Source organism: Monomorium pharaonis, unplaced genomic scaffold (assembly GCF_013373865.1).
Source record: "Monomorium pharaonis isolate MP-MQ-018 unplaced genomic scaffold, ASM1337386v2 scaffold_710, whole genome shotgun sequence".
Classification (NCBI taxonomy): Eukaryota; Metazoa; Arthropoda; class Insecta; order Hymenoptera; family Formicidae; genus Monomorium; species Monomorium pharaonis.
This window is the reverse complement of record NW_023416034.1, coordinates 4,768-15,546: the sequence shown is the minus strand read 5'-3', so window position 1 is coordinate 15,546 and position 10,779 is coordinate 4,768. Positions and strand designations below refer to the sequence as shown.

General features: G+C 37.4%; 1 protein-coding gene across 1 annotated transcript; it reads left to right on the top strand.

Annotated features, from left to right (window-relative positions):
* Positions 1-763: 763 nt before the first annotated feature.
* On the top strand, positions 764-3,334 carry LOC118648802 (calcium/calmodulin-dependent 3',5'-cyclic nucleotide phosphodiesterase 1-like). Its single transcript, XM_036295217.1, is given in 5 exon segments — positions 764-1,457; positions 1,827-2,084; positions 2,604-2,742; positions 2,745-2,772; positions 2,990-3,334. Coding segments are annotated over 5 exon segments (1,020 nt in total). The 5' UTR covers positions 764-1,112; the 3' UTR covers positions 3,240-3,334.
* The last annotated feature ends 7,445 nt before the right edge of the window (positions 3,335-10,779 follow it).

Sequence of the window (10,779 nt, the reverse complement as noted above, 5' to 3'; positions counted from 1 at the left end):
TTGTTATTATTATTAATGATACCAATTAATTCAAATTTTATATCTGTTTACTAACAATGATTTTTAGATATTTTGTGTTTAATGCAATTTACAAAATCAATATATTGGTCGGAAATATACTTTCGAAACAAAATTGCAATATTTCACGTATTGTAGTATTACATTTATATCATTATTAGAGTTGCATTAATATCGACATTGAGGAATACTTTCGAAGTCATTTAGCAAAATAAAAGACTTAATTGCTGTAGTACTTTGATCAAGTCTATTAAATCACTGCTGCAATCTATGTTGCGATCAGGGTTTGAGATTAAGGAGACACGAAATATGCTCGAATATCATAACGGTTTATTTGAACTTGAGTTTTTTTATAAATCTTTATTCCCATCCCACTCACTTTTTGATACAATATTTTTTTCTAATTGGCATACTTAAAATTTGTACACTTGACTCACACACTAAAATGTTATTAGTGTGACCGTTAAATTATTCGCCGATACTTTAATATCTAATTTAATTAGAGAGTGAGTTTTAGCGAATAAGTTGGGACTATATAGAATAGAATAGAATAGAATAGAATAAAATCTTGATACGTTTAAAAAATTATGATTAATTTAGACTTATATCACATAGTTAAAGAATACTTAATTATATGCTAAATAATTTACACTTAAAATATCTTTTTTATATTTTTGTATCTCTCATATACTCTTAATACAATATCGTAAAATATATCAGGAATTTCGATTTTAAAAGTAATTGCAATTTATTATAATCTATTTTTATTATTACAATTTATATTTATAAACAAAGTGGAAGATATTTTATCGCACATGATATTGATTTACGAGCTGTTACACATTTTTTGATTTTTTAAAGAAATAACGTTTTTGGTAATTTATTATAAGTCGACAATTTTCATGACGTGCTTGATATAAGAGGAACATAAATTACATTAAGTTGACATGAGCCAGTATCAAATACTATACATTACTTCTTCCTGCTCGTTTCATGATAATATGAGACGAGTCTAAATATGGATTTTAAACGAGTTAGTACACGCAGTGATAAATTTTATTATTTTCGAGGATCTTGAGTGCCTCGACTCGAATATGCGTAGCGAAGGTAGGCATTTTTGTGTCAAATGTAACAGCGCGTTAGTCAGTTGCTGTACTATAACGTTACCTTCCATGATTTTCTCCTGTAGACGACTGGCAGATGAAGATGACGAGCTGTCGGAGGTGCAGCCTGATGCGGTACCACCGGAAGTGCGCGAGTGGCTGGCATCGACTTTTACTAGGCAACTCGCCACTACTAGACGGAAAGCTGATGAGAAACCGAAATTCCGATCGGTCGCCCACGCTATTAGGGCGGGTATATTCGTCGATCGAATCTATAGAAGGGTCACGAATACCGCTCTCATGCAATTTCCGCCGGAAGTAGTGAAAGTACTTAAGGTAATCTGCCGGCAAGCTGCGTTTGCGAATATTCGTATTTTTATATGGCAAAATTTTATTTTTAACGACAAATGTATCACGGCGTAAAAATATGAATATTTGACAAAGATTTCTCTGTAAATTAGAGAAATGTTTAAAATAATACAACACATCTTTATTTACGCTAACGCACATCTATTCTTTATTCTCATCTCGGAAATTTTTATTTAAATACTTTTATTTTTAATCGGAAATTGTTATCTCTTGGATTAATAAAAAAAGAAATTTTTAATTTTTTCCATCACAGATTAGTCAGATTTTATTAATAAAATTAAGATCCAAAATTTCGAGAAATTTCAAGTAATCGAATTGCTTTCTCTATCATTCAAGACTTTAGACGATTGGTCGTTCGATGTATTTTCCTTGAATGAGGCCGCTCTAGGCACACCAGTAAAATACTTGGGCTATGACCTCCTCAATCGATATGGTATGATTCACAAGTTTAAAGTACCTCCCGCAGTTTTGGAATGCTTCCTCGGAAGAGTCGAAGAGGGTTATTGCAGGCATCGAAATCCATACCACAACAACCTACATGCTGCTGATGTTGCGCAAACGATGCATTACATCCTATGTCAAACAGGTTTGATGGTGAGTCTCTCTCTCTCTCTCTCTCTCTCTCTCTCTCTCTCTCTCTCTCTCTCTCTCTCTCTCTCTCTCTCTCTCTCTCTCTCTCTCTCTCTCTCTCTCTCTCTCTCTCTCTCTCTCCCCCTTTCTCTCTTTTGCCCCCCCCACCCCCTCTCTCTGAAAAAAAAGGGGGGGGAAGAAAGATATACACGTATCTTTATTGCATATTATGAATTTTGTCGTTATGACATATAAACAAACAATAAAGATGTTTCTTCATCTTCGAATTGTTGCAGCTAATAGTTAATTAACTAATTAATTTTTATTTTCGAGAAAATTTTGTCACATCTTTTATTATTAATACATATTCAATATATGTGATGTATTAGAATATGTAAATTGTAATTATCGAATAAATATAGAGGAATTTTCTATATTTGTAAGGGGTCCTTTTTACTCATTGTCAATTTAAAATTTATTTACTGCTCCTTTATCCAATGCACATTGTATGCGAGGTAGTTGCAGACTGAATATTTGTTGCAGAATTGGCTGACCGATCTTGAGATTTTCGCCACTCTCGTGGCAGCGATTATTCATGATTATGAGCATACTGGGACCACAAACAATTTCCACGTAATGTCTGGTAGTGATACAGCGCTTCTATATAACGACCGAGCTGTGCTAGAAATCATCACATCTCGGCCAGCTTTCGGTACGTGCAAATTCCATTTTGCGATTGCTATTGCTAAACAATTTTCTATATAAATGGCTTCTAATTAAATGTTTTTTTATACAACATGTTACAATGGATTCTTTATACAAGAAATGTTACAGTCAAGATTTGTGCTATATGAATTGTAAATGGTTATGAAATATTATAAAAGTAGAAAGTTTAATATATGTTATGTATATGTATTTTATAGATTTAGGATACTCAGAGAAGATGATTGTAATATACTACAGAATTTGTCGAGAGAGGAATTTCGAGAATTTCGATCGCTCGTGATTGATATGGTTCTTGCCACCGACATGAGCTTTCACTTTCAACAGTTAAAAAATATGAAAAATTTACTAAGTTTGGCAGAACCAAGTGTGGATAAAAACAAAGCCGTTAGTTTAGTCCTCCATTGTTGCGATATTTCGCATCCTGCCAAAAGGTGGAATCTTCATCATAGGTGAGTCTTTTTACTTAGAGAAAATGTTAAGGAATGTTTGTGCGCTCTTTAATTTTAAATGACACATAATTTATTGTTATTACAAAAACAAAAAAAATACTTTTATAAAATTTTTATGTGTTTTTTAATATACTAGAACATTAGTTCTAGCCACTCACAACGCTGCGCGCGCGCTATTTGACTTTTCACTTTAAAAATAATAATAATTGCAATTTGATTTTCTCTATCTTTCATTTACATTAATCAAACGTCTTCTTCAATTTTAAATAAAAAAATTTAAAGTTTAATTATACATACATACATACCTACATACCTACCTACATACATACATACCAACATACATAACTACTTGCATACTTACTGCTATCTAGCTACCTAGCTACCTAGCTACCTAGCTACATATTTATCTAGTTACGTTCGCTCGTTTGCTCCCTTCCTTGCACCCTTTTTCACTCACTCACTCATACACTCAGTCACTCACTGGCTCACTTCTCGCTCACTCCTCGCTCACTCGCTCACTCCTCGCTCACTCTTCGCTCACTCGCCAGCTCGCTCACGCGCTCACTCCTCGCTCACTCCTCGCTCACTCCTCGCTCACATGCCAGCTCGCTCACTCGCTCACTCCTCGCTCACTCCTCGCTCACTCCTCGCTCACTCCCGGCTTACTCCCGGCTCACTCCCGGCTCACTCCCGGCTTACTCCCGGTTCACTCCCGACTCACTCCCGGCTCACTCCCGGCTCACTCCCGGCTCACTCCCGGCTCACTCTTCGCTCACTCACTCGCTCACTCCTGGTTCACTCCTGGCTCACTCCTGGCTCACTCCCGACTCACTCCCGACTCACTCCCGGCTATACTCCGGTTCACTCCACGGCTCACTCCCGGCTCACTCCTCGCTCACTCCCGGCTCACTCTTCGCTCACTCCTGGTTCACTCCTCGCTCACTCCTCGCTCACTCTTCGCTCACTCACTCACTCACTCCTGGCTCACTCCTGGCTCACTCCTGGCTCACTCCTGGCTCACTCCTGGCTCACTCCTGCTCACTCCCGGCTCACTTCTCGCTCACTCCCGGCTTACTCCCGGCTCACTCCTGGCTCACTCCCGGCTTACTCCCGGCTCACTCCTGGCTCACTCCCGACTCACTCCCGGCTCACTCCCGACTCACTCCCGGCTTACTCCCGGCTCACTCCCGGCTCACTCCCGGCTCACTCCTCGCTCACTCCCGGCTCACTCTTCGCTCACTCCTGGTTCACTCCTGGCTCACTCCGGCTCACTCCCGACTCACTCCCGGCTCACTCCCGACTCATCTCCCGGCTTACTCCCGGCTCACTCCCGGCTCACTCCCGGCTCACTCCTCGCTCACTCCCGGCTCACTCTTCGCTCACTCTGGTTCACTCCTGGCTCACGTCCCGGCTCACTCCCGGCTCACTCCTCGTTCACTCCCGACTCACTCCCGGCTTACTTCCGGTTCACTCTCGGCTCACTCCTCGCTCACTCCTGGTTCACTCCTGGCTCACTCCTGGCTCACTCCTCGCTCACTCCTCGCTCACTCCTCGCTCACTCACTCGCTCACTCCCGGCTCATCCTCGCTCACTCCTGACTCACTCCCGGCTCACTCCTCGCTCACTCCTCGCTCACTCTTCGATCACTCACTCACTCACTCCTGGCTCACTCCTGGCTCACTCCTGGCTCACTCCTGGCTCACTCCTGGCTCACTCCTGGCTCACTCCCTGCTCACTCCCGGCTCACTTCTCGCTCACTCCCGGCTTACTCCCGGCTCACTCCTGGCTCACTCCCGGCTTACTCCCGGCTCACTCCTGGCTCACTTCCGGCTTACTCCCGGTTCACTCTCGGCTCACTCCTCGCTCACTCCTGGTTCACTCCTGGCTCACTCCTTGCTCACTCCTCGCTCACTCACTCGCTCACTCCCGGCTCACTCCTCGCTCACTCCCGGCTCACTCCTCGCTCACTCTTCGCTCACTCACTCACTCACTCCTGGCTCACTCCTGGCTCACTCCTGGCTCACTCCTGGCTCACTCCTGGCTCACTCCTGGCTCACTCCCTGCTCACTCCCGGCTTACTCCCGGCTCACTCCCGGCTCACTCCTCGCTCACTCCTCGCTCACTCCCGGCTCACTCCTGGCTCACTCCCGGCTCACTCCTCGCTCACTCCCGGCTCACTCACTTATTTACTCACTCACGCACGCACCCCATCCAAGTCGCTAACCCATGTGCACACTGCAAACGAAGTAAAGTTACATGTGTTTGCAGGTTTTCAATACAATGTCTGGTAACGGAATTAACACTTACTCATTTTACAAGTACACCCATAAAAAAAGTAAACAAAGACATTGCTTCGCTGTGGTGACACACAAACACACACACACACATTTAAATTTTGTCTACAAATTATGGATTTTTTTACCGACATTTAAAAAAATTTTTTTGAGTCGCCAAAAATCCTTGCATATGTTTTTTTTTACTAAATGAAATTTCCAAAATTTGAACTAAATTGGAGATTGGTCCGTTTCGGAAGCTAAATTATTTGTACATATTTTTATGTCTGAGTTTGTCAGGTATTAAAAAAATTATGATAAACATTTATAAAAATATTTAAAATAAATATTTATACCATTATTATCAAAGAATATAAAAAATATTTCAAGTTTATATACCACTAGACACCACAGACGCGTGCTTCGCGCGCGCTACTTAACTTTTTATTTTTACCTTTTAAAAATAAATTACAACAATAAATGTATAAATAATATTTATACAAATTTGACAGCTGTCAAAATTCAATTGCAATGACAGCTACTCTTGCAACACGAAGTAAGCGCAGCGAGAGAACCAATTTACCTTTTAAAAATAAATTACAACAATAAATGTATAAATAATATTTATACAAATTTGACAGCTGTCAAAATTCAATTGCAATGACAGCTACTCTTGCAACACGAAGTAAGCGCAGCGAGAGAACCAATTGGCATCGCGGAAAAGCGACAACAATGATCTTCGAGAAATGCGAGCAATCGACTTTACATGCCTTTTTTTAGAATACTAGAACATGCACGCGCTTCGCGCGCGCCAACTGTTATTTTTTTATTTGTTATTACACCCTGCATAAAATTACTATTGCATATAACATATATACAACTCGTTTATTTCTTAAACATTTCGGCCTTTGAAAAAAGGTTACATAGCTTAATTACATAATAACATAGGACTCTTAATGACTATTTACGCTTTTCTTTGTCATTTCTCGTCTTTAATACATTTTTCATCCATTTTGTACCTATATCTACCTCTGATAACATTTTCCTAACAGAGAAATTTTGTCTTCGCAATTCTGTAAATTCTTCTAATATTGGTTCTAAAGTCTCTACTTTTAAATTGTATAGCCTACACTTTTTCCTTTTTCCAATATCTATTCCCTAATGCCTCGTTTCCGCACTTAAATCTCGCTATCATAGACTAACTCCCTACTCTTATTTTACCCCACTAAAATATACAAAAGCTTCTCATCTATTTTTATTTCTTTGTACACTCTATTATATTTTGCCCATATTATTTTTTCATATCTTCCTTGTTTTTGTTCGTCTCTGTTTATCTTTCTAACCCTTCCAGTGAGAAATAACCATCAAATCGACATCAATTTGATTTGATCAATGCAATTTATATCAATTCTCCCTTAATTTGATATCAATTTGATGGGTTATTTTTCTAACTAAGTTATGTATATACATAAAGTTTTTTCATAGAATTCCTGATAAGTTTCAGAAATAGTTCCGTTGATTTATTTAAAAAAAATTGATATTTGAAAATATGAGGTGCTATTTTCCCCTGGCACCTCATTAATAAAAATTGAACGTTTTAACAGCAGTTATACTTGCACCCGTAATAGTTCTAGAGTTTTTGATAGATTTTAACAATAGTTCTGTATTCTACATTAAATATATTTAAACAATTTTTTAATTATACGGCTGGCACCGCACTAAAAAAGTAAACTACCATTTTATAGCGAGTTCCAGACGATTACATAGCATTTTTCAATAGTTCAGCAATAGTTCCAAAGCTTTTTGCAGGTTTCGTCGACAATTCCGGTCTTTAAGCATGTTTAAACAATTTTTTATTAGACGGTTGGCACCGCACTACAAGAGTAAACTACTATTTTATAGCAAATTCCAGACGAGTACATAGCATTTTTCAATAGTTCTGCAATAGTTCTAAAGCTTTTTGTAGATTTTGTCGACAGTTCCGGTCTTTAAACATTTTTAAACAATTTTTTATTTGATCCTGTCTTGCACTATCAGATATGAATACTACGCTATGGTATTTAAACTTCAGCCAATTTTATGGTATCTGATAGGTATGTGTTAGTAATGTAATTGACATTTTTTAAATTTTAGAGTTGGGTTAGTTAATCTAATTTTTAACTAAGTTAATGAAATTTAATTGATTATGAAATGAATTCTATTATGTTAAAAGTTACGTAAATAAATACTAATTCTATTAAATTTACGTTAAGATTAATTTGTTTCTAGTTTAAGTAAAAGTTAATTTTGAGAAACTTTTTTATATTAAATTAAAAAGTCATATGATTTGTTTAAGTTAAATTACCAACATAATTACAATATTATTTGTCAAATATATTTAATTTTAATATAATATTTTATTTGTAAATCAACTTACAATGTCGCTCTATTGTTAACCAGTAATTCATGACATGTATAAATACTTATCCTTAGAGGTTTAGAAAGAGGTTACTTATAAATACCATTGTTTGTCAAACGAACTGTCGATAAAACCTACAAAAAGCTTTGAAACTATTGCAGAAATATATTGGAGAATGCTGTGTGGTTGTCTGGAACTCGCTATAAAATTGTAGTTTACTCTTGTAGTGCGGTGCCAGCCGTCTAATAAACAAATCGCCTAAAAATGCTAAAAACCGGAACTGTCGACAAAACCTGCATAAAGATTTGGAACTATTGCAAAACTATTAAAAAATGCTATGTACTCGTCTGGAACTTGCTATAAAATGGTAGTTTACTCTTGTAGTGGAGTGCCAGCAGTCTAATAAAAAAAATTGTTTAAAAATACTTAAAGATCGAAAATGTCGACGAAACCTACAAAAAGCTTTGTCACTATTGCAGAACTATTGAAAAATGTTATGTACTCGTCTGGAACTCACTATAAAATGGTAGTTTACTCCTGTAGTGCGGTGCCAGCCGTCTAATAAACAAATTACCTAAAAATGCTTAAAGACCGGAACTGTCGACGAAACCTGCAAAAAGCTTTGGAACTATTGCAGAACTATTGAGAAATGCTATGTACTCGTCTGAAACTCGCTATAAAATTGTAGTTTACTTTTGTAGTGCGGTGCCAGCCGTCTAATAAAAAAATTTTTTTTAAATACTTAAAGACCGGAACTGTCGACGAAACCTGCAAAAAGCTTTGGAACTATTGCAGAACTATTGAGAAATGCTAAGTACTCGTCTGAAACTCGCTATAAAATGGTAGGTTACTCTTGTAGTGCGGTGCCAGCCGTCTAATAAAAAAATTTTTTTAAAATGCTTAAAGACTGAAACTGTCGACGAAACCTACAAAAAACTTTAACACTATTGCAGAACTATTAAAATATGCTATGTACTCTTCTGGAATTCGCTATAAAATGGTAGTTTACTCTTGTAGTACGGTGCCAGCCGTCTAATAAAGAAATTGCTTAAAAATGCTTAAAGACCGGAACTGTCGACGAAACCTGCAAAAAGCTTTGGAACTATTGCAGAACTATTAAAATATGCTATGTACTCGTCTGGAACTCGCTATAAAATGGTAGTTTACTCTTGTAGTGCGGTGCCAGCCGTCTAATAAAGAAATTGCTTAAAAATGCTTAAAGACCGGAACTGTCGACGAAACCTGCAAAAAGCTTTGAAACTATTGCAGAACTATTGAAAAATGCTATGTACTCGTCTGGAACTCGCTATAAAATGGTAGTTTACTCTTGTAGTGCGGTGCCAGCCGTCTAATAAAGAAATTGCTTAAAAATGCTTAAAGACCGGAACTGTCGACGAAACCTGCAAAAAGCTTTGAAACTATTGCAGAACTATTGAAAAATGCTATGTACTTGTCTGGAACTCGCTATAAAATTGTAGTTTACTCTTGTAGTGCGGTGCCAGCCGTCTAATAAAAAAATTCTTTAAAAATGCTTAAAGACCGAAACTGTCGACGAAACCTACAAAAAACTTTGTCACTATTGCAGAACTATTAAAATATGTACTTGTCTGGAACTCGCTATAAAATTGTAATTTATTCTTGTAGTGCGGTGCCAGCCGTCTAATTAAAAAATTCTTAAAAATGCTCAAAGACCGGAACTGTCGACGAAACCTACAGAAAGCTTTGTCACTATTGCAGAACTATTAAAATATGTTATGTATTCGTCTGGATCTCGCTATAAAATGGTAATTTACTCTTGTAGTGCGGTGTTAGCCGTCTAATAAAAAATTGTTTAAAAATGCTTAAAAACCGGAACTGTCGACGAAATCTGCAAAAAGCTTTGGACCTATTGCAGAACTATTAAAACATGCTATGTACTCTTCTGAAATTCGCTATAAAATGGTAGTTTACTCTTGTAGTGCGGTGCCAGCGGTCTACTAAAAAATTGTTTTAAAATACTTAAAGACCGGAAGTGTCGACAAAACCTGCAAAAAGCTTTGAAACTATTGCAGAACTATTAAAATATGTTATGTACTCGTCTGGCACTCGCTATAAAATGGTAGTTTACTCTTGTAGTGCGGTGCCAGCCGTCTAATAAAAAATTGCATAAAAATGCTTAAAGACCGGAACTGTCGACGAAATCTACAAAAGCTTTGACATTATTGCAGAACTTTTAGAAAATGTCATAAAGTTGACTGAAACTCGCCAAACAGTGGTACTTTACTCTTGTGGTGCAATGCCAACAGCCAAATTAAAAAACTGTTTAAATATATTTAATGTACAGAACTATTGCTAAAATCTATCAGGAACTTTAGAACTATTACGGGTGCAAGTAGAACTGCTGTTAAAATGTTCAATTTTCATTAATGAGGTGCCACTGAAAGTTAGCACCTCATTTTTTTAAATATTTTATGTATTCGTATGGAACTCGCTATAAAATGGTAATTTACTCTTGTAGTGCGGTGCCAGCCGTCTAATAAAAAAATTGCTTAAAAATGCTTAAAAACCTGATATGTCGACGAAACTTGCAAATAGCTTCGGAATTATTACAGAATTATTGAAAAATGCTATGTACTCGTCTGGAACTCGCTATAAAATGGTAGTTTACTCTTGTAGTGCGGTGCCAGCCGTCTAATAAAAAAATTGTTTAAAAATGCTTAAAGACCGGAACTGTCGACGAAACATATAAAAAGCTTTGAAACTATTGCGGAACTGTTAGAAAATGCCATAAAGTTAGTTGAAACTCGCCAAAAAGTGGTACCTTACTCTTGTAGTGCAATGCCAACAGCCAAATTAAAAAACTGTTTAAATATATTTAATGTACAGAACTATTG